Genomic DNA, 24,804 nt, shown 5'->3' with positions numbered 1-24,804 from the left:
CAAAACCATATCAAACCATGCTCAACAATCAAATGACCAGCCACTATAAACAACCCAATGGCCAGCCACATAACTCAATTCAATGACCAGCCATAATTCAACAATCTTCTTCTTCTTCTTCTAGCCAGATTTATTGCTAATGAGCTGTGAGCTCTTTTGCAGACTGTGCCAAGGAAAAAAAGTGTGCTGCTTTCTTCAGTTGTTCAGCACTGCCGTACAGGGTGTTGGTTATGTTGGGCTGTAGTGGAAGTAGGGTCTTTCTAACAATCACAAGGAAGTCTGTCGTAACTGAGATTATATATAGGGGAGTGAAAGTTGAAATGGGAGAACAAGCTCTCAGTCAGGAGACAGACATGCAGCAAATTGTATTTTGTTTAAATTGTTGAAGATCATATTCACTTGTGTTTCTACATACATCAACAGTCAAGTCAAAAGCTCAGTATATTGGCAATACAAATTATGTTACTTTCATTCAAGTTTTATTTAGTTGGACTAGCTGTTTTGAGCTACAAATTCATTTTTTTGACTTGTACTTAAATTTTCCTTTAAAATTTCAAAAACCAAATGACCAGCCACCAAACTTTAAGAAGGTGTTAAGGATACATTTAAAGAAAAAAAAAAGATATATAGGTCAGTGTCATTCATCTACAAAGATTTCAATATGTTAGGTTTTGAAAAAAATAGTTGAAAATCATGGGTACCTAGCAAGATATAAATGCTTTTTTGTTTAAAAATCAAATATCTAAAGCGGAAGAACTACATCCTTAAAACTATATCTACCAATAATGTACAATTCAATATCAAACAAAATAATTAATTACCAATCAATAATTAATGTTTTGTTAGGAACAATTATTTATTGTTTAAAGTATCAACATGAGGGAGAAATAGTGTTCATTATTTAAGGGGACTAAACCCCCAAAAATTAGCCATATATGTGAATATTAGTTTCCCTTGTTGCTATTAAACAAAATAATAAATTACCAGTAATTAATAGTCTAATTGGTTATTTTTAAAAATTGATTCATGTCTTGTCTATGTCAATGAATAATTGTGTGAAGTTTCAGCTTGATCCAAGAATGGGTGTGGGAGAAATAACATGTACACACTTTTTACCAAACAGACAGACAGAATGAGTTGATATAAGCTTTGCAAAAAAAAAAACAACATTTAGAGGATGATGTCTTACCACTGTCTTCAGAGGATACTGCATAGCGCCATTCATTGTCATCAACCCATTCAGGTAATTTCTTATGCTGTTCAAGTACATGAATAAAAGTAAAGGAACTAATCAGAGCCAGTTAAAAAATAAAAGGTTTGTTGTTTTATTTCAATGTTTCACATAGAAACAATTTTTTAAGTTACAAAATTCTATGTGATTTTTTTTTTATTATTTCTAGATCGCATGCAGGCCCAGAGCCAGAAATATTTGGGCCCCCTAAAAAGTGGGTACTTGTGGGCTCCCCTGCCTTCTCCCCACATGCCAAAAACCTTCAGTTACGTATACAAGATGATTGAAATAAAAAGAGTAGCCATCCTTAAGTTGGGACCCCAGAAGAGTCCATTTTGTCTTCCCCCTCCATCAGCGCAGGCCTATCACAACGTCTATGCAGAGAGAGGAAATGATATGCAAGACTATCTAATCAGTGGGTGAAGAGTAAAGTTATAAGGAAACAACAGTGGACAGCATGTAAAGTGAAGTGAAACAAAAACTGTGTTGACAAACTGCTCAGAAACTTACTATTGTGTCATCCCTCGGCAGTAAATTTAAAGTAATGTGCAAAAATTTTTAAAAAGTCATGTGGTTTTATCCACACAAAAATAACTTCTGAAATACCATACTCACAGGTTTCCATGGTCATTTTCATGAGAAATATGCAGATTGCATACTAGTAACCATTTCTGAGTATGTAAAGTTTGGAATATTCATGTTTATAGAAACAGTTGAAATAAACTCCAAATGCTTAGTATCTTAGTATATCTTAGTATCTTAGCAGCGGACAGTTAAAAAAACAAAAAAAACAACTGCAAACCTTTAAGATAATCTTGAATCTGAGTTCATTTGGTGATGGCATCAACACTGCATCTTTCTGCAGAGGCTCCATAAGAAGTTTGTCTGGCAATCAAAGAACAAGTTAACCCTATGAAACCAACTTGAGCTCTCCTTTGAAAAGAAAGTAACCTAAGATATTGCAATCTATGGAGCAGATGATGTTAAGTCCATCTGTTTCTGTGGCCCACTGTTAACGATGCTGTTATCGCCAGCACAATGATCAACCGACTTAACTTTTCCCCCAACCAATGTCAGGTACCCAATACAGCTGAGTGGACTCAGAGGTACCCTTAGGTCCCGAAATACGAACGCCCAGTCTTTACCATGATTCAAACCTTGGATAACTCAGTTCGGAAGCTAAGCACTTTACCACTTAGCCACAGCACATCCTTGAATAGAAAAGGCATTACAATCTTATCTAAACAAACATTATCACAATATTATAAATTAGTGGATACTTGTTTTTAGGTCTTTTATCTAATTCATACATTGGTGTGCGATTTTCTATTCGTGTTCCTTTTCTTCGAGTATATTCAAAGCAATACTCACCACCAAAAGTCTCCCTGAATGCTATAGCCATATTTCTCTGCTGGCTGAGGTTACAATGGTTCTCAATTGATATAATAAGAGGATACCTATAAATAATAAAATGTTAGTAAATGTCTTCATTCAGATTCTCCACCCATTGCTTCTTAAAAAACAATTTTTTAGCTTTAGGATTTAGTTTTAAAAAAAAAATGATACAATGATTTGTGATTGCTTAGGTACAGTGTAAACATGTTGTAAAAGCCTCTTGTTTTTAGAAGTGCCTAATTAGTTGCTAAAGACTGACAGGAATAAAGTGTGATAAGTGTATTAGTTGTCTATATAGTTGATGGTTGAACAAAAACACTAGCTGTGGCATTCATACTCTCCCGCCTTGACTACTGCAACGCCGTTGCTGTGCTAGCGGGTATACTCGATGACAAAATAGCCAAGCTGCAACATATTCAGAACAATGCCGCACGAATAGTCCTAAGAAAAACAAGACTTGAGATTCTGCTACTACGCTCTTGCGCACGCTCCATTGGCTTCCCGTGAAAGCGAGAATCGATTACAAGGTTGCCACACTTTGTCATCAGTGTATATATAACAATGAGATGCCCTTGTACCTTAGCGAACTGATAACTCCATATGTCCCCCAGAGAGCCCTGCGCTCAATGGACTCAACGCTTTTAGTGGTGCCACGTTTCTCCCTCAAAAGCTACGGTCTGCAGGCTTTTTCAGTGCACAGACCAAAGGTTTGGAACTCAATCCCCATTGATCTCAGACAGACAACATGCTACACCACTTTTGAGAAGAACATTAAGACCTATCTGTTTAAAACTTTTTTAGATTAATTGACATTTTAGCTGTCATGTTTGTGTTTGTAATATTACAGCGCCTTGAGCCTACATTTTGTTTGTTAACAGCGCTTTATAAATAAAATCCTTATTATTATTATTGATAGAAACTAAGTATTAAGATAGGAGAAATTATTTTGTGTATTGTTTAGGAATTACAGCCATTGGATCAGTGTTTATGTGTTTAGAAGTCTGTGTCATGCGCATCTTCTTTTGGTGTTTTCCTTTGTGTACCATAAGAGATTGTGAGTTTTGGTTTCTAGGAACGCACTTTTGTTGATGTCATTTTGCTTCCTTGTTTTGCTTCTGTTGTGTGATGAGGCTGGAGCTCTTGTGCGAGTTTCTTTTCTGTGTTTCTTCCCCAGTATTGGGTAAGTCAGTTATTTACTTTATTAGTCTTCGTGGTGTAGCTCGAAATTCGTTGTTCCTATGATCGTGTGGACAGCGATCTCAAGGAATATGTATTCTCTGTAATAGAAATGCAGGCTTGGGACTCAATTGGAGTCAAGCTTGATTCACAGTGTGGTTTGGTTGTTCCTCTGATCGTGTGGACAGCGGTCTCAAGGAATATGTATTTCTGTAATAGGGACGCAGGCTTGGGACTCAATTGGAGTCAAGCTTGATTCACAGTGTGGTTTGGTATGGCCTGTGTATCTAAGGCCTTGAGTGTAGGCTGTGTCGTGATTGAATTATGGCACCGAGTTGAAGGTGTGATATATTTCGTTGCATAATATGTATACTTTGTGTTTCCTTGGAACATACTATTGACTTGTATTTATCACTCATGTCATCCTATTTCATACATTCATTAAATTGTTAAAAGTACAACCTTGTTGTTAACTAATGGACATTAACTTATGTTAGCCTTAATATCATTCACGTTGAACAACTGTTGGTATTCACTAAATGTTCAGTTGAATAACTTTTATTCAATGTGTGTATTGTACATGCTAGTACCTTTATGTTCTTGCGTTACTCTGTTCAGGTTGGGGATACGGGACCATAATATCATACCCTAGCTAATCTGAAATCCCACCTGACAGTCTGGACTCTATTACGAAAGGCACTTTTTTGTAGCAATAATCATAGTGTTCTTTCTTTGGAGTGATAAATATATTTTAATAAATGTTTTTTTTTCTTTCTCTCTTAATAAAATTGCCCATGTTTCCAAATCACTGAGAGAACTGAATGAGAAGTTTCATTAAATCATGTATTGGGCTGTTCACAACAAGAAGGAAGACGTGTGAACTGCAGACCACAAGTGACTATCAAAACATCCAGCTATGTCCAGCTATGTCCATCTAATTTGGAACTAATGCATTCTTCAAAGTAATAAAGGGAGTCAATGACAAGTAGTTTCTGTGTTTTCAAGAAACAAGCGTATAAAATAAATAGAACAAAGCTTACTCAGAAGTATCCCAAGCGTGATCATGGATGGTTTTGAGGACATCTAAAAATTTTATTTTGGAGGTGAGCGTGTGACCGTGGTATATATTGGGGTATCCATCAGGGCCGTCCCAGCAGTCCACTGTAATAAAAACAGGTCAATCAGTTAAAAACTAAAAAATACCTCAGTGCAATCATTTTCTTTCAAATAAATGAACATTATTCTTTTTTTTAACCTTTTTGTCTTAGACAAAGAAAAAATTATTTTGAATATTTTTGCCATACATCCACACTTGCTTAAAACTTACACTCAATACACCGGCAACCCATTCTTAAAGCTCTGGCATAAGCTTCAGGCGATGAACTGCTATACAACTGGTCCCCTGTTAAGTATCTGGATTGAAAATGATAAAGACAATAAGAAATGTATATAATTCTATCAAAATATTATGGATTTACAAGTTTCTTCTTTTTAAATTTAACACAACTGTATTATTATAATTGAACACAAAATTTAAATACACACATCAGTACACTGTCATTCAAAACTTCTGTGTAATTTCTTCCTTATAGCCCATCTTTCATGCTCTAGCTGCACTATGCTTTAATCTCTTGTGGACCTGTGTGTGTGTGTGGGGGGGGGGTTATCTGGGAGAAGGTGCAAGCTACCTTTAGGTGCTTACCAAATACAATTCAGCTTGAGTCAGGATTCAAACTCAAGCAGTTTATGCCACACATCCCAATTTGTTTTTTTTTTAGCAAATTCCACCAAATTTTTAAAATGTACATATATCAAAAATTCAATACAGCCGCTAATGTGCTATGAAAATATCCAATAGGAGGTTAAAGGTTGATTCATGTCTTATGTAAAAACTTGTATAAAAGTTTTGAAATGTACATATATCAAATTTTCATTTTCCATAAATACACAAGAGTAGCAGCTTACGTGTTATGGGATGAAGCTATCCAATAGGAGGTTAAAGGTTGGTTCATGTCTTGAGTCACACTTTCAAACTTGCTATCATACAATGGGTTGTGATTGGAGAACAGGTACTTCTCAAACTGGAGACAGGAAAATAGTGTTAGGTGACAATCTGAAAAGTGAAGTGGGCACCACAGTATGCCAATCACATCCTTTAAGCCTGCACATTCTATGCACAGTACTGGCTGAGTTTATGTAAGCAATACATCAAAATAATGAGTTTGAATTTTTTTGACATCAAAATATGTTATGATGTAAACTCTAGTTCAATAGAATGTTTGAAAATAAAGAATCTGCTTTGATATTAAATTGTAAAGTATTACAAACAATAGAGCCTTTCTTCTGAAGTCTCTAAGAAAAGGTTATTTAGAATGTGTAAAAAAAAAATATTTTTAAGTTTCAGACTGGAGGGCATGGCGGTTTAGTGGCAAAGCGCTTGGCTTTGTTTCCAAACCAATTGGTCTTGGGTTCAAATCTGTGAAGACTGGGATTTTGAATTTAGGAATTTTTAGGATGCCCAGAGTGCACCCAACTATAATGGGTATCTGACATACATTGGGGAAGTAAAAGTCCTTGTGCTGGTCACAAGACACACTCCTTAACCACTGGCCATAAAAACAGATGACCTTTACATTATCTGCCTTGTACATCATAAGGTCTCAAAGGGGTTACTTTAAGTTTCATAGGACTGACTGTAGATGGCTTGATTTAAAAGAAAGGATGAGGTTTGATAGCTCATGGACTAGGGATGAATGTTGAGAGAAATGAAAAGATCAGAATCATTTTTTTTATTCCGAAAATAAAGTATGACACTGAAACATATTTATCAACCACAAGAAAGCTCCCACCCAATGTACCATCATACATTCTTGAATAATTACAAATTTGTGCAACTTTTACTAATTAGTGATTCTACAACTTTTATTTTTTAAAAAGTACATTATTATTGAGTGACATTGTTACAAGCCACAGATCATTTCGATTTAGTTAGGTCACTATTCACCGAGATATTTACATGCTAAGATAACTATCTGAATGAATGCCATTAACCAAAACTAACAAAAAACTAACATGAAAGAGTTTTGTATTTATTTAAAACTTAAGCGCTAGCACCTTCAGTTCTCACCTCTTGCTGAGTAAAGTAAGTTCCTCGTGCCGCTCTGACTGGATCCTCTAGAAAACCCAGCATAAGTTCCTTCACATACGATAAATCATTAGCTTTGGTTTCCTACACAAAAAAAGAATTTGGACAATGAAAATTTTGATAATTATATTGCAATTCTAAGCCGCACTCCTCTTTATTTTAAGAAGCATGGAGAGCTGAAACTATACTTTCCCTGTGAACAGATTTTTTTATCATATTGGAACAACATTATTTCAACCACAAATATTTCCTAGTACTTTTCTGAAGCCTAGAGGGCTCTAAACCACGTGTCTGTCTGGTAAATCATCTTCTGCTCAGTGTCTGTCTGGTAAATCATCTTCTGCTCAGTGTCTGTTTGGTAAATCATCTTCTGCTCTGTGTCTGTCTGGTAAATCATCTTTTGCTCACACTTTGAAATGATTTGTCCATTGAACAATTCTATAAATGAAGTGGCTGTTATAAAAACATAATGCACAAAGAAATGACCATGCCCAGCAAACTGGACAGTATTAACTTGCTCCCCCTGCAAAGAGCAATCCACCATCTTTCAACTAAGAACAGGACATACACCTCTGTTAAATTACCACCTTAACATAATAAATCCCACACAACTATCCCTTTGTAGACACTGCGTCCACTCTTTTGAAACTAAACCAAATCCTCTTTGAATGCCCCTTCCTAATCCACCTTAGGCAGACCCTACTACCATTACAGCCCAACATAACCAACACCCTGTACGGCAGTGCTAAACAACTGAAGAGAACAGCACACTATTTTTCCTTGGCACAGTCTGCAAAAAAGCTCACAGCTCAGCAGCAAAAAGCTGGCTAGAAGAAGAAAAAAAAAACAAAATCTATCATTTAAAAAAAAAAAGTTGATCAAGCTTCACCAATACCTGTTCTATTCTAGTGAGTATTTGTGTTAAGGGCAGCTGACAATGTGTCAGTCTTCTAATGAACAGGAATGGCTGAGTGAAGAATAAAAGGAACAAGATCAAAAGACATTATCTATTATTTTGGCTTAGGCTGCAGAAGCGATGTCACCCTAACCAAAATAACTGGGCAATAAAGAAAAGCCCTGCCACTCCCCTTTTACCTTTTGTTTCTTCATACTGAGTTCCTTTGTAGAATAAACAAACTCTTAAGAGCAATTTATAAGAACTACAGTTCTCAAGTTAATAAATACCATAAAACTATATTACAGCACATCCTCACCTTTTGTTCTTCAAGTAAAAACAGTTGAAAACTCTCTGCTCTCATTCTCCTACAACAAGAAACAGAAGCAAATGTTGACATTTCACATTATTATTTTTTTTAATAGTAACATAAGCAAATAATAGTTCACACAGTGTCATAAGCAAAAATCATTTCACACAAAACAAAAAATTCTCATTAACAACTATGGAAGAGCATAACTGTGGTAGCCCACTGAAGGGCCCTGTTTCTAAACCTTTCTGATTTCCACAGAGGCGCCATGCTGAGGAGACGGAATCTTTTCCTACGGGTAAACTTAACTATCAAAACAATAGCATCTTCAGAAAAACAATTTCGTTTACTATATAGTGATTAGAATCCAGAATTGGTTACCAAATTTTTAGTAAGGATTCAAAATGGTCATGTTGTATGTCGGTTGGACTGTTGTACAGTCATCTTGATAGTCCCAGGGTCATACCCTACCCACTGCCATCACTTATCATCCTGCGGGAGGTTTGGACTAGGAAATAGATTACTTTCAACCCTGAAGGGACATTGAAAACATGTGAAACAAACTCTGACACTTGGTCCCTCATTACACTGATACATTATGATATCTTATTAGATTAAAGGTTTGGAATTGATGAAGCCCTGACAGAACATGTTTCACCACATCCAAGAAAATCATTGAGACCTTCAAATATTATTAAAGTTTGTATTGTATGCTGTGTTTCACATCTGCTGCATACCATTTGTTTTACAAAGCTAATATGGGAGCTCACTCTGTGTACACACTATTTTTCCAACACCCATTCTCAGATGTTGAAACTTTGCACAATTATTCATTGGCGTAGACAAGACATGAATCAATAATAAAAAAAAAATAGCCAATTAATAACTGGAAATTTATTATGATTCCAATTATGATACCAACAAGGAAAAATAATCCTTCAGTATTCACAAATGTGGTTAAATTTGTTAGGTTTACATTAAATAGTTGTTAATGCTACTTCTCTCTCACGCATTCTCCAATCAAGTTGATACTTTAAACATTTATTGTATTCACAAAACATGAATCAATAATAAAAAAATTACCAATTAGTCAATTAATTATTGGTAATTATTTATTTTGTTTGATATCAAAATAAGGGAAATAACGTGTACATTATTGGTATAGTTTTAAATATTGAGTTCTTTCCCTTTAGATAGCTTTGTTTTTTGTGTTGTTTTTTAAAAGGATTTTTATATTTTTCTTGTTATTATTGCTCTTAGAAATGACAAGAAATTATTCTTTAGTGTGTTTTGCTATCAACTCTGAAATTATAAAGGTTATGGTAAAAGGTATACAATTTCTATAAAGTAAAGTAAAATAAAAAAACAACAACATACTTGTCCTCTCCATACACTTCAAAATACTTGCTAAAATTGTCGTCTATAATCTAAATAGATGTAGAGAACAAGATAATGAGCTACCAAACAAACTATTTTTCAATATTATAGATCACAAAACAGGCTATTAATACCAAATTTGACCTACTGCAATTAATATTTTTTTAAGAAAATTTTTTGAAAGGTCTAAGTTAAACCTACTTACAGAAGTTACATGGATTAACTTATTGTAGAGGGCAGAGAACTGTTCAAAGTTAATTTCTCCTTTACTCTCAGTGTCAAACTCCTGAAAGAAAAGATAAAATGGTAGGTCAACATAGAAGACAATGTTGAAATGATATGACAAAATGAAATACATATCAAATCCTAGTTTCAGCTTAAGTCTCTCTCTCTCTCTCCATCCTAGTCACACATGTGGCTATCAAAATTCAAGTCAAGTCAAAACCTTAGGATTCCCACACACACCAACAAATTAGGTTAGACAGGATGACTAGTGTTTTACCTGAAACCTTTCTCGCAATCGATTGGTTGGCATCTTGAAATTTATTCTGGGCAGCCAGGCCTTCAAGTTTTTCAACGTCAGTCTATTAAAAAGAGACAAGGTTAAATCAATGGAGATGTGTCTTTTAATTCTTAGTTACAAAAACCTCACCAAAGTTAGCCAAAAACATTTAATAGTTTGACAGAGATTTAAATAACATTAAATTGTTCCTAAAATTGCACCAAATCTCTGAAAGTTGAGATATTTGTTATTACTAAAGCAAGGACCTACATATTGTAAAAAGGTGCAGAACCAGGCAGGCAGTTTATAAATTTGCTAACTAGACAAATCATGATGAAATCTGGTCATAAAAAATTGTCATTTATTTTTTTTTATTAAGTACAAGACTTAGAGACAAAAATTGGTGACTGAATCAGGAGTCCAGAGTGTTGGGAGAATTGGGATTTGAATATATTGCTCTGAAATACTGGAGTTAAGGTAGTCTTGTTAGAGAGCATCTCATACTTCTTCAATATTAACCCTATTTCCCCTATCTTATAATATGGATGTTTTGTTGACAAGGAAACTTCAACAGAGTGAAAGTACATAGAATGACCAATCCAATACATTTCTTAGGTAATTAGTGTTTTCTATGCATCATTGATATTTAAGCTCAGACCTTGTTATTATGTAATAGTTATTGTTATGCAATTAGCAATAATTCAGTTTTGAAAATACTTACATATATGAACCATATTTCTCCATCAGATAAAATTCTTTACGTAGCCATCTGTAAAAGTTAAAGTAAAGAATTTATTATATAAATGATAGTCAAAAACATATTTTTTTAACAAACTTGTTTTGTATATTTTATTTATTTTGTATGCCGGTATAAATGATTAAGCTGTTTTGTTGTTTGTTCAAATTATAATAAACAAAAGAGAAAGGCTTTCATGACGCAAGTAAAACAAGACACTTTCATCACAGATGTGCAAGGACTAGCTTTCATCAGGGAAGTGTGGAATAAGACACTTTCACCACAGATGTGCAAGGACTAGCTTTCATCAGGGAAGTGTGGATAAGACACTTTCACCACAGATGTTCAAGGACTAGCTTTCATCAGGGAAGTGTAGAACAAGACACTTTCACCACAGATGTGCAAGGACTAGCTTTCATCAGGGAAGTGTAGAACAAGACACTTTCATCACAGATGTGCAAGGACTAGCTTTCATCAGGGAAGTGTAGAACAAGACACTTTCACCACAGATGTGCAAGAACAAGCTTTAATCAGGGAAGTCTAGAACAAGACACTTTCACCACAGATGTGCAAGGACAAGCTTTTACTACAATGAGGTTTTCTAAGGTGAAAGGCTTGTTTTTTTGTTGTTTTTCAAATTCTACTTGCCTTTCCACCTGCAGCTGATAGCTGGCTTCTTTGGACTCTTTTACCAAGTAGTCTAAACCTTTACGCCACATACCAAACTCATTAGCATCATTGGCTGAAAAATTGAGCGATTAGATCAAAGCACTAGAAAACTGGTTCATTTTATTGGCGATAGCACTTAATTGGATGAAAAAGTAACATTCTACTGGCATGAATATAATTATGGTGGTAACAGAGATATTTCACAAACTAAAAAAATGTGTAAAATCACCAAACAAATTAAGTATATTTATTCATTATTAAAATAATGAAATTGCTGTAGGAGTTACATTCACTCTCAGTGACCACCCAGTCTTTTAAAAAAGGAAGCACAATAGCTCCCATTGGCTTCTAAAAATGTCAGTAATTAGTCATAAATTATCAAAGTAAAATTGGTCCACGCATAAATTGTCAAAGTAAAATTGGTCCTCGCATGTTCAGTAGGACTGTTTCTAAATGTCATTTACGGCTTTAATGTTGCTGATACTGATGCTTAAGCAAATTTATTTGCTGATTACATGTTATCAGACGAAGCTTTTTAAGTTGGCACATTTAATGACAGCACTGCCTCGGTTTATCACATTAATGTTACAATATTTTATTTGACTCTATTTTCATGTTAATGAAATTTGTGATTTCAAAAAAAAAAAAAAGAGCCTCTGATGCTCAGATAAAGTTTTCTTCATTTTTACCAACTAATAGGCAATCACATATTTGTGTACAAGCAAGTTAAGAAAGATTTACTAACATATTGCAATTTACATAAACAAGTTAATATATATTTACCAACAACTGAAAGTGACTTCAACTTGAAATCATTCCCATAATATATAGTAAATGTGATGCGACTGTCAACCTTTTTGGCTTCTTCTGGCCATTTTTCAAAATCTCTTGAATTTTTGCCACAGCGAAATTCTTTTACATCTCTTAAACTTGCTAGAAAAAAAAAAAAAAAAAAGAAAGGGGGAAAAAAAAGCATTTTTAAATTTAAAAAATGCTTAAAAGTTGGCAACTAAGTCAATAAAAATTTAATCTGATTTTGCCAAGTCTTCCCTTTCATCGAAGTATAACTAATGTAATTGATGTCATAAAAATTAGCAGACAAATTAAAGAAAGAGAATAGGGGCATATACACTCAGTTAAAAATAGTTTAAGTAAGCAAAATAAAAATAAATAAATAAATATATATATATATATATATCATAGTAAATTAGCTGGAGAGAGTTATTCATAGACAGAAGCAAAACTGGTTACTAGTGGTTACAAGGAAAATCAAAGACAATAGTCAATGGATTCACAAAAATGAGCAAAACTGGTACAGAGGAAGTCAGAGACTATAATGGTTGGATTAACAAAAATGAGCAAAACTGGTACAGAGGAAGTCAGAGACTATAATGGTTGGATTAACAAAAATGAGCAAAACTGGTACAGAGGAAGTCAGAGACTATAATGGTTGGATTAACAAAAATGAGCAAAACTGGTACAGAGGAAGTCAGAGACTATAATGGTTGGATTAACAAAAATGAGCAAAACTGGTACAGAGGAAGTCAGAGACTATAATGGTTGGATTAACAAAAATGAGCAAAACTGGTACAGAGGAAGTCAGAGACTATAATGGTTGGATTAACAAAAATGAGCAAAACTGGTACAGAGGAAGTCAGAGACTATAATGGTTGAGTTAATAAAGATCACACCAAAATTAAGGACTAATTTCTCATTTGTGTTATGTCCGTCTTGCCCACTTTCTGAAAACACTGCTGACAGGCAAAGAATAAAAAAAAAAAAAAAAAAATATTTATGAGTCAACAGTGACATGGGGAGTAACAAATAGCCAATACAGATTAATGGGTGTAAGATGACAAAACAAAATCTCTTACTCAAACACAAATAGAAATCAAAAGATGCAAATAACGCTGGATTGGACCTACAAAGCTAAGATTAAGGGAAAATATTGCGAAGCAGGCTTTAGACTGGATCCCACAGAAAGAAGAGAAAGGCTGGGAGACTAAAAGAAAAAAACGGAGATGGGCACACCAAAAAGGTAAAACAGCATGATGGACATGGACCCAACCGAGTTCCAAATGTATGACAATGCTTAAATGTTATCTCTAAAAGTGCACACCAAGAGCTTGTGTTAGATATCCATCAATATGATTCAAACTATTTCAAGATACATTATGCACTGTACTACGTCTCGACAAAACAATACAGATTAAAATATATGATGAATTAATGTTCCTCTTACCTACACCTTCAGGGCGTCCAGCTTGAGTTTTAATCCACATTAACTGCCTGCTCTCGAGTTTAACCTTCAGAGTTTTCCTCTCCGGGCGTTTGCGATAAAAAAAGATGGTGGTGACAAGACCCATCTCAAGCAGCCTCATTATTTCCACAAGATCAGGGGTTGGAGGCCCCCCATTCACCATTATTGAAGCCATCTTGGTGTAGAACTAGGTGATCTCTGTACTTCAAGATGCTCTTCAAACTAAATAAATAAAAATCATACATACAATGTTAAAATCATACACGAAGAACATAGAAATTTTGTTTTAGATTTTCAATTATCCCTACATACGAAAAGCTTGCCCTAGATTAATTGTCTTGGCGTGGAGAAGTCTTTGTTCTAATAATCTACTTAAATAAAAGAGTAATACTATAGTCAAAAGTGGTTGTGTGTATGTGTGGGGAGAATTTTGATGTATATGTACAAATCTAAGAAAGCTCGTACCCCCTCTAAGATTATCAAGTGCCCAAATTTAGTTTATATAAGAAGTTAGTTATTAATTAAAAGAACTGCAGAGGCATTAAATCAGTGTGCATGTTTTCAGGAGGTGAGATGGGATAAACAGTGCATTACCAAACTATAATCAATGTGATTATAGTAATGATGCAACAACAACAACAAAATTTTACATTTTAATTAAGAAAAAAAAAAAAAAATAAAAACCAAAATAAAGATTTTAGTTACATTGCTACCTACAGAGATTTTGTTTGTTTCTTCTCAATTATGATATGAAGCCTGATACTTCTTTTACATATTTACAACAATAGATTTCAATGGGAGTTATTTTTCCTTTTCTAATATTCTCAAAACATTTCCCTTCCTTATAAACAAAACAAAAAAACCTGAGAACTTAATGGAAGAGGTTAATTCAATGGAGGAACTTTAAAGCTTCAAGTGTCAAGTAGAAAATTTGCAAGAAATATTTTTAGGACAAAGACTTGAGCCAAAAATGTCAAACTAAGGTAAAATGAAATTTAATTTACTACAGCCCCTCACAAACACTTTTATGTATTGTAATGAAAAAATCATTGACGCCACTGTTTATTGGTTGGACTGTATTAGCAAAAATGCTAAATAAAATCATAATAACAAAACTACATAATTCTAATTATAATATCCTTTAAGCAAATACATAGAATGAAAATATATGATGGCTGCCTGGTCATGCAGTTTGTACACTGGACTGTCGTTCGGACTTATAGGTCGTCCCGGGTTCAAACTCTTCCCGCTCCCATTTCACGTCATCCTGTGGGAGGTTTGGACTAGGAAGTAAACTATCTTCAACTCTTGAAGGAACATCTTTGGAAGAAACATCTGTGAGCGTTTGCGAAATAAATTTCATCATATTATCTAAATCTACATGACAAGTTGAATAAGTTCAAAAAAAAATTTACTGAACTCATTAATAGTGATTCGATGAAAAAGAACTAGATTTGGTTTCAGTTACACAAATATAGAATGTATTTGCAGTGCCATTTGTCTGTATTGCTTCTTTTTCTTCCATTTTCAATATAATATAATTTTGCAAAAACATGGTTTTTTAGCCTGTTTAGCTATCAAGTCTAAATACACAAGTAGACTTGATACAGAAGATGCATTGGTTGTGATCTTGCAAAGACTGCCCCAAGAATTCCCGATCTGATGAAACACAAACACGGACAACCTTTGCAGTAGTCTGCACTGATTGCCACAACAATGTTTAAGTACCTGACATTAGTCGGGGAAAAGTAAAGGTGGTTGGTCGTTGTGCTGCCCACATGACACAATCGTAAACTGTAGGCCACAGAAACAAATGACCTTTACATCATCTGCCCTATAGACCACAAGGTCTGAAAGGGGAACTTTACTTACTTTTTATTGTCTGGAACCCACAAGGTTAGAGAAAGGCTTGGAGAACAAAGCAAACATGGAGTAGATCATTATAACAAGAAGCAAAGAAGGCATGGACCCAACAAAAGAAATTGCTCAGCACAGAGTCAGATGGCTTAGTACAGTTGCGGTCCTAGATACTCAACTGGAATTACGTCCTACGCGTCATGGATATAGTTATGCATGTTAACCAATGACTGGTCTTCCTGGCTGGCTCAGGCAACCCATTCCATGCTCTAATAGCACTAGGGAAGAAGGAGCATTTGTACAAATTTGTCCTAGCATATGGAACAAGGAATAAGAGTAGTAGACCTAGACCTATAGATTTTGTCTCAAGTTATCTAGGTCTAGAAAAAAATAGTCTAGATCTATATACCCCCCCACCATTTCATAACATTACTATGTTGTGTCCGGTCGAAAGATTAGACGGTCTTGTCGGGATAGCTTATAGTAAGCGTCATCTTTCTTGTGATTTGGATGAGAGCTCGTCCATTTCTCATTTATTTTATTTACAATTAATTTCTTCAATTCTTCTGGATAGAGTGCAGAGTTTATTTGTGAGTCAGTTCTCCCACTCTTGGCGAGTGTGTCAGCCTTCTCATTTCCTTCTAGTTGTATATGAGCTCTGGTATCCATTGAATAACAGTTTTTTTGCTGTTGTTGTTGAGCTTTGTAAGTGCTGTTCTGAGGTTTTTAATATAAAAGGAATCAGAGTTTTGCAAGCTTTGGAGGGTTGTTTTCGCATCAGTTAGAAAGACAAGCTAGGATAATTGGTTTGTAGAAAGCGTGTAGGACATAATCATCTTTTTTAAGTAACATCTGTATCATAAGATTTATATAAACGATATAAATATAATTCTCTAGTACTCTTATGTCTTATTCTAACTGAACTAGTGTTACTAGATCTATATATATATATATATTATATATATATCTAGATCTATATTCTCTCTCTATATATATAATATATATATAGAGAGAGAATATAGATCTAGATATATAAATAAATAATAATATATAATATAATATTATATATATATATATAATATATTATATATATTTTAATATATTTAATATTATATTATATATTATTATTTATTATATATAGATTATACTGATTATAGAGACTTCTAGCTAGATTAACTGACTCTACTGTTACTAAATCTGATCTATATTTAAATAGATCTAGATCTAGAAGCTAGATCTAGATATGTAAAATGTAATAATCCCACTGTGACTAGTCTACATATCTAGTATAATCTAGTAGTGTAGTAGTATACTAGTATAGTCTCTAACTCTCAGTCAGAGTCAAGAGTCTCTCTGTGACTGTCTAGTCTATCTCACTTGAGTTTGAGTACAGATTTTGTATCATTCTAGTTAATCTACATTAAGTAACATTAGTTTTAGACTAAAGCGAGATCTAGATCTAGAATTACCAAGAATATAGATCTAGAACTATTGCATGGATCTTTATCTTCGAGAATCACATTATTCCTTATTAAATTCAGGTCACAGGCACTCTTGTGATGGAGATTTGCAATGCAAGAGCCATTGCTCTCTTCCGGGTGTTTTTCTTTTTTTCTCTTTTGAAGGGAGAGTTTATCTCACCTAGTTCAGAGAAGTCAGTGAAGTTACAGTGCACTCACCTTAGCCAAACACAATTTCCCAGTGATAATAATCACAATAACTTGAATAACAATCTTTATTATCCTCGAGAAAATCTGTATTAAAATTTGTGTATTACAAATAACAATAGATTATGACAATAATAAACGATCAAGATAGATCTAAATACGTTCTTACCAGTTTCATTATCATTTGATTAATCTTATGTTTGTTGGTATTTAACTATTTTTTTTTTTATTTTTTTTTTTGTGATCATTGATCATGACAATCATGTGTCTTGCGTGCATCTTCTCTGTTATAGTAAAATGTGTCGTGACCCAAATATTTTTTTGAAAGTTTAGATCTAAATAATATTGACAATATTGCTTTTCTGGAATACATCTATGTAGATTATGTTAGAGCACGGGCACGGGTTCTCAACCTGTGAACCGCGACCTCATGGGGTGGGGGGTCGAATTACAATTTTCCAAGGGTCGCGTAAAACCATCGGAAAAATAGATTGTCTAAAACTCTTGGCATTGTGTCAATTTTTCATTGGTAGAGTAAAAAATGTCTTTCGAGATAAGATATGTTGCAAATAACTGAATCAGAATCATTCAATTTTTTTTAATTGTCGCAGCATCAGTATTTGTAGCCTAACAAGAAGCAGGCTTATCAGCTACTGACCTAACCCACCCATGCCACGTATGCGGCCGGCTTTTTAAAGCGAGGATTGGACTTAACAGCCATCTTCGAGTCCATAGGAAATGAGAAATGTATTCATCTTCGACCACGAAGGAGGAGCTATATAGGCCTAAATGTTCATTTCTGGAAAAGTATAAAATCTCTTACAAAAGATTTGTAGTGTCTGCAAGTATTGCTGATCCAAGTATGCTTTGATGTTGGTCTGCTGGGATTTCAACTTTTGGTACACCAAAGTAATCGTTACAAAAGAGTTATGTTTCTTTTCTTGTCGACTATCGGGGGTGGGAGACTGGATGCCAAAATCGGTCCTAACATATAACTTAACCTTTCGGCCCACATCTTGCGTGCCTGCCATATGATAGGTAGGCCTATTTATTCATTCCGTACCTGTCTTCATGATATGCAAATTTTGATAAAGCATTGAAAACGTGTGCATGCGACGTTAGATGACGTACAATGCTGAGCTTGATATGAATTATAATATACTAGTCGACCGGCGGCGTATCATACACCGCTATTTTGCAGGGCCGACCTTAGGCCACGTCTGCAACCTACATATGCGACCGCAGTGGGCCCTGCACGTTTATAGGACCCGCACTAATTTTAGGTGTATAGATTATTAAATTAAACTATTTTAGAACTTATAACGGATTTCCCGCGGCCTCCTGTCGATTTAACAGGAGGTCCTGGAAATCTCCTGAAATTGCAAAATATATGAAAAAGTCCTGGAAATATTCGGAAATTATTAAAATCTTTTGAAAACTCATACAAATCTCCTGAAAATAAATAGACGAAAATTGTCGTTTTGGGATGTCATTCAATATGGACAACGCCACTCCTACGCGCGTTAAAAAAAAGAACAAAAAAACGGCATTATGCAATACCCGCAATTGTGGAAAGTAGTGAAAGAAGCTTCTCGCGCCTCAAACTAATGAAGAATTACTTGAGATCAACAATTCTCGTAGATAGATTGAAACATTTGGTAATTTTTGCTATTGAGCGTGATCTATGTAGGAAATAGATGTACTGTATGACTTCGCTACATGCAAGGCTCTTAAAGTAATTCTGTGCGTAGTAAAGGATGAATAAAATGCAAAGACGAATTTATTTTCTAATACAAACTCTTAATTTTCACGTATTATCCTATCCGTAGGCTACCCAAACTTGGCTACGCGAAATCCGTTTCGCATAGGGCTCTACAATGGTTAAGTCCGGTTCTGCTATTTAGTGACGGATGAATACTACTTGCTCCTCGCCCCTTTTTTTTTTTTTTTTTGCCTCTTAAATTACCTAGGACAATTCCCTCCGTCCGAGTTGCAAAAAATAAAAGAGTGATCTTTCCATGGTGTCAAAACTTTTGAGCGTGCTCTGTCGCCTCAATAGTTACTACAGAGTAGATTACCTTTTTTTTAACGTGAGATAGAAATAACAAAAAAAAAAAGAGTGATATTTCTTGGTTACAATGGTCCGGCCCTGCTATTTTGTGACTACGTGTTCTCCCCCCCCCCTTTTTTTTTCCCTTTTGTTTTCTCTAAATATATTAATATATTATTATTATATAGTTTAAAGCATGGGCGTAGCCAGGATTTCTTTTTTTGGGGGGCGGGTTTTTTTTCTCCCCCCCCCGGCCACACACACATATATATATGTGTGTGTGTGTGTACATAATAGATCTTTATTACATTCTGACCCTTCATTCTTTCGGAAGACTTTTATTGTAGCCTACCCTAGAATAGGTTCATTTGGAGTTAGTGGGAAAATTGTAGACACCCCAACCTCGCCATTCACTATTTCCGGTATTGATTTACAGCACATTATCCTGCTATTAAAATTTTTAGTTTAAAAACCTAATCTGCTATTTTTACTTACTTAGGACTGAGATCCTCCCGCGCCGTTCGGCGCATTGGGCGGCAAGCTGCCTCCACAAAAATCTGTCACTGGCAATGTCTGAATCCTTTTTCCATCTGGTGTCCATGAAAGTGTGACGGCAAGTCTTATTATGCGTAATTCATTTTTGTCGGATAACATGTCCCGCAAACCTCATGCGACGCTCTGTCACAACTTTACTAAGGGTCGACTTCCAGTTCGGCATAGGGTTTCCTTGGTTGAGACACGATCTCTGAATCCTAAAATCCGTCTTAGCCATCTTTGTTGAGCCACATTTAGTCTTTTTTTTTTCAATTTCGGCAGATGACTATTCACTGCACTTTATTAATGGAGCCTAGTGACTGGTAGAAAATTGTAACCTCTCTTGGCTAAGCTCTTAAAATTAGGTGACAGTAGTTTGTTTCAGATTTTATATCGAAAAGGGACGTTTTATCAGCATAATTTTTTTGGGAGGTTTTAAACTAAAAAATCTCTGGAGTTTTTTGTTTTTTTTAACAAATTCAAAACTGACTTAGCTACACTCATAGAATTTGATGACTGTAGTTTGCTTTAGAATAATATTGAAGAGAGGGGTTTTCAACCTCAAAACTATCTGATGGGGGATTTTAAACTCAAAATCACCTGGAGGGGTTTTAAACCTATAGCCCTCTGGAGGGAGGGGGTTTAAGCTCAATCCCCTCCCTTGGCTAAGCTCATAGAAATTTGAGTGTATAATTTGCATTGTTTTTATATTGAAGAGGTATTTTTTAGCTTCAAACCCCGCTGGAGGGGTTTAAACTCAAAACCCCATTTGGCTACGCTCATTTATTTTGAGTGTGTAATTTGCTTTTTTATATTGAAGAGGTATTTTTTAGGTCCAAACCCCGCTGGAGGGGGGTTTTAATCTCAAAGTCATCTGAAGGGCTTTTAAATTAAAAGCCCTCTACAGGAGAGGGTTTATAATCAAGACCCCTCTTGAGACGCTCATAAAATTTTGAGTGTGTAATAGTCATCTGCCAAAATTAAAAAAAAAAAGACTAAATGTGGTTCAACAAAGATGGCTAAGACTGATTTTAGGAGTCAGTTATAGAGATCGGGTCTCAAGCAAGGAAAGTCGACCCCTTAGTAAGGTTGTGACAGAGCGTCTCATGAGTTTTGCAGGACATATTCTCCGATAAATGAATTACGCATAATAAGAGTTGCGATGACATGGAGGCCATTAGGCCTACAAGGAAAGCGCAAACAGGGACATCCTAGTACAACATGGCGCCACACTTTCATGGGGGGAGGGGGTCCTTAGAGCAGGTAGGAAGAGGTCTCAGACATTGCCAGTGACAGATTTTTGTGGAAGAAGTTTGCCGCCCAATGCGCTGAACGACGCGAAAGGATGTAAGTCAGTAAGAAAAGCACGTAAGATTTTTTTTAAATAAACATTTTTAGTAGCAGGATAATGCACTGTAAATACCTCAGATTATGCATTTTGTTGGCTTTCAATACCGGAAATAGTGCTTAGCCGCGACGTCCCCGCGCTGGGTGAACCCACATCGCTCCCCCAGACCCCCTTGCTGACAAGGGCGGGGAGTCTACATTTTTTCCACTAACTCTAGGAAGAACCTATTGTAGGGTACAATAAACGTCTTCCGAAAGAATGAAGGGTCAGAATGTAATAAAGATTAATTATGTGTGTGTACACACACAAACTTAATCCCACCTCCCCCGAAAAAAATCCTGGCTACGCCCATGTTTGTATATCCTCTGTTAGGACAAATATCGATACATACTCGTGATTTAAATAGGCCCCTAGATCACAAAACAATGTTCGCCTATGTGGTGAGGCAATAGAACACACACGTGAAAGGGGACATAAACTCAAACAATTATAGCCTAATTCTGTATGAAAACATTGATCAAGAGGCGACAATGGAATACAGTCGTTAATATAGAATCGTTTCATTTAAAACTTATTTTTATTTCATTAATTATCTAATTAAATAGTCTAATTGTATCTTTTGTAAATGGACAAAGTTGCTAATAAAATTAATTTAAAAAAAAGTAAGCCCAAATAAGAGGCTAAGAAAGCCCACGAAAGAGGCAAAAGCCCAAGGATTCTAAGGATGGTAATAACTCGACAACTGCTGACTGTGACAGGTGGGGAAATGTGACGTGTGTTTGGCACGTTTTATGTCTAGGGGATGATTATTTTTAATGCTATCACACCCCCACTTATCAGCATGTGAATCGGGAGCAGACACGCAACGAGACAAAGCAAGGAAAGATAGATACAAAAGTTAAAATAAAGGATATTTATTTACATAAATATACCTGTAATAATAAAAAGGGGGAGGGTTTGCATCTATCTCTAGTATATTCTATGTTTAATCATCACTCTTGCACCTAATAAGAGAGAATGTCACTTTGTCCTCTGACTTAGCTGGTATTCCTGTTGATGTCGCAGCTGGCTGTGTCCTGGCTTGAGGTTCTGCAGCTGGAGGTGGCGCTCTAGCGGATAGAGGGACGCCGGTGATATAGTTCTTGTGGAGTCTCAATCCCCAAAATCTAATATCTGTAGTGGGCACAGTAGGGCGGGTGGCCGGCTACCGTGGGCACAAGGTTACTGCGGGCAGAGCTGATCTGCCGTGGGCAGCGTAGTTGACAGGATATGTCCAGTGAGTTGCAGAAAGTTGGCGTAGCTATGACGTCTCACACAGATCTGAATCTACGGGAAGTCGCGCCTAATAGCTTGACAGGTGGGCTGTCGAATAGGCGGGCAATGCCGATAGCGCCAAGTGGTAGAGTTGAGTAGATCTCAGTGGGTAAGTGCGGTGCTGAATAGCACTAAGCACATATGCAGGTAAATAGATCGTTGATCCAATAGCTAGGCAATAGGTGATTCTCGATGGCAAATACAGTGCTGAATAGCACTAAGCATCTAAATAGGCAATAGGCAAATAGGCAATAGGTGATTCTTGATAGCAACTAGGCAAGTGCAGCGCTGATTAGCACTAAGCACATAGATAGGCCAGTAGGCAAATAGGCAGACACCTGAGGGAGGCTGCGGATAAATAAAGACAAGTTAGGACATGTCTCTCATACATCTTATCGATGCCCTCGACTGAGGTGCATTCGTCAGATTGGTGAAATTGCTTTAGAGCACAATGAGGAGATGATGACAAATGGGATTTGGAAAATAGATGGCAGATGGTAGCATTATATAAATGTACATAAAAGGGGAAATACTAATATAAAAATGTACATAGAAGGGGAAATAATAATCTCAAATAAACAACACAGGTGGATAGAGAAAGAAAAGGGGGGGGGGGTGAATTGGGCGGTGGTCAGCGACCCAGATGATTGTTTACATATGACCGTGGGTCGAGAACAATGGAGCGCGCTTGAATGGTGTGTCCGTTCAAGCGGCGCAACTCTCATTAGAGTAAAATGAGTAAAGGGGAGATAATTCATTACAGGGGAGATAATTCATATCTCCTTTCTAAGCGCAGTATTAGTGCGATAGTAAAATTATCAAGGCGGCCAACCGAGATAAAGGAAATAAAATAAGATGTACAAATATATACATAGTTGCATCAATGATCAATTGAGCAACGTAGCATTAATAGGTTAATGCAATACAAAAATATATACATAGCACATGTTTATGTTTTCTACTTACGCCAGTGAGAAATACACAATGCACTAATTAAATATAAATGAACTAAGCAAAATGCACATGATAAAATCCAATGGAAATATACACAGAGTAATTAAGGTGGAACTTGTGATTAAGTTCGGCTTACCACCAGGTATTCCTCTAGGAGGGAGAATAAGTGATATAGTCCAGACTCGATAGCTCAGCTCGAATGAGAAATGAAAAAGGGTCTGGCTTGAGTTGGTTTACTTTATATAAGCCTGGAAAGTGCTGGCGGACACAGGAAATGCCCTCGGCTAAGTTTTATCTTACACGTGGGTGGATTTGACTCGAGGTGGGAGCCGCACCTTGGAATATCACGCGGTGTGTTGACCAGGGTAATCTCTTAGATCAAAGAGAGACGTGAGAGAAGGGGGGGAGAAGGATTAGCTTGCATTCAAACCAAGGTGGTGTAAACCGCGGCCGTCAGACATCCTGTCGATAAGATCAAAGTCTGTGCGTATCTTTGCCCCGGTCAAGGGAAGATAACTCGAAAGACGTGGCCTAGCTATCTCCAATGTGGTCAACTAAGTCTAGCCTGGAGCGGAAAAGGTGGCGTGGGTGAAGAATTTGGGGGTAGGATGGGGAAATAATTAAAATAAAATAAATAAATAATGAAAAATAATAATTAATGCTGTGATAATTTAGAGTGACTCTGACAGCGAGTTTTTGACTTGTCACACTGACACAAGCAAAACGTTATAGAAGGATCATAGTAAAGAAAAAAATTATTCGGTTTCGCATTCGTAGATAGACCATTTATTTATTGAAGGCCTATATAAATAAAGAAGTTTCTGTACCTTTAAATTTATATCCATTATAGGCCTAAACTTGACAGAAAAACGATTATTAGGTTTGCACATGATTTAAATTTCATTGGAGAAAATGACTATCAAGTACAATAATTCAGTTCCTAAATGAAGGATTCAGCTAAAGCTATTGGAATGGAAATAAGCGCTAAAAAATCAAAATTGTGTGGCAGAGACAGCCTAAGACAAAGTCAGACTGGATAGCAAAATCGGCCCTGGTATGAATACTTGTTTCATTCAATGGCACCCATGAATTCGCAAGCTAAATAAGCTTCGAATTGTAAAACACGCGCACACACACACATAATAGATTTCTATTTTATAAGCCTTTATGAAAACACACACACACACACACATATATATATATATATATATGTTTGGTGTAATGCACAAATTGTAAGACAAATTTCCTTACGGATAATAAAGATTATTATTATTATTATTATTATTATTATTATATATAGGTCAGTTTATTCTTTTCAAATAAGAGTGACTTCCCTTGGTTGTTATTACTGGAGGATTGTCTAGTTATTTCTAGAATTTGTTGA

The 24,804-nt window shown here is 35.7% G+C and overlaps 1 protein-coding gene across 6 annotated transcripts in view; it reads right to left on the bottom strand.

The window, feature by feature from the left end:
• LOC106062205 (1-phosphatidylinositol 4,5-bisphosphate phosphodiesterase gamma-1-like) overlaps positions 1 to 17,158 on the bottom strand; it is a 42,900-nt gene extending 25,742 nt beyond the window's left edge. For all 6 annotated transcript variants that reach the window (XM_056035193.1, XM_056035194.1, XM_056035195.1 and 3 more), the window contains exons 1-16: positions 17,023 to 17,158; positions 13,679 to 13,918; positions 12,220 to 12,369; positions 11,416 to 11,509; positions 10,753 to 10,800; positions 10,032 to 10,113; positions 9,735 to 9,815; positions 9,530 to 9,579; positions 8,162 to 8,210; positions 6,930 to 7,031; positions 5,768 to 5,883; positions 5,130 to 5,215; positions 4,843 to 4,963; positions 2,603 to 2,688; positions 2,034 to 2,116; positions 1,190 to 1,256 (exon numbers count right to left, since the gene is read on the bottom strand). In XM_056035193.1, coding sequence (XP_055891168.1) covers positions 1,190 to 1,256; positions 2,034 to 2,116; positions 2,603 to 2,688; positions 4,843 to 4,963; positions 5,130 to 5,215; positions 5,768 to 5,883; positions 6,930 to 7,031; positions 8,162 to 8,210; positions 9,530 to 9,579; positions 9,735 to 9,815; positions 10,032 to 10,113; positions 10,753 to 10,800; positions 11,416 to 11,509; positions 12,220 to 12,369; positions 13,679 to 13,871 — 1,408 coding nt within the window. In that variant the 5' untranslated portion in view covers positions 13,872 to 13,918; positions 17,023 to 17,158. The remainder of the gene's footprint in view (positions 1 to 1,189; positions 1,257 to 2,033; positions 2,117 to 2,602; positions 2,689 to 4,842; positions 4,964 to 5,129; positions 5,216 to 5,767; positions 5,884 to 6,929; positions 7,032 to 8,161; positions 8,211 to 9,529; positions 9,580 to 9,734; positions 9,816 to 10,031; positions 10,114 to 10,752; positions 10,801 to 11,415; positions 11,510 to 12,219; positions 12,370 to 13,678; positions 13,919 to 17,022) is intronic.
• Between the last annotated feature and the right edge of the window lie 7,646 nt (positions 17,159 to 24,804).

Source organism: Biomphalaria glabrata, chromosome 7 (genome assembly GCF_947242115.1).
Source record: "Biomphalaria glabrata chromosome 7, xgBioGlab47.1, whole genome shotgun sequence".
Lineage (NCBI taxonomy): Eukaryota > Metazoa > Mollusca > Gastropoda > Planorbidae > Biomphalaria > Biomphalaria glabrata.
The sequence above is the reverse complement of the archived record's forward strand: the minus strand, read 5'-3'. Positions and strand labels throughout refer to the sequence as shown.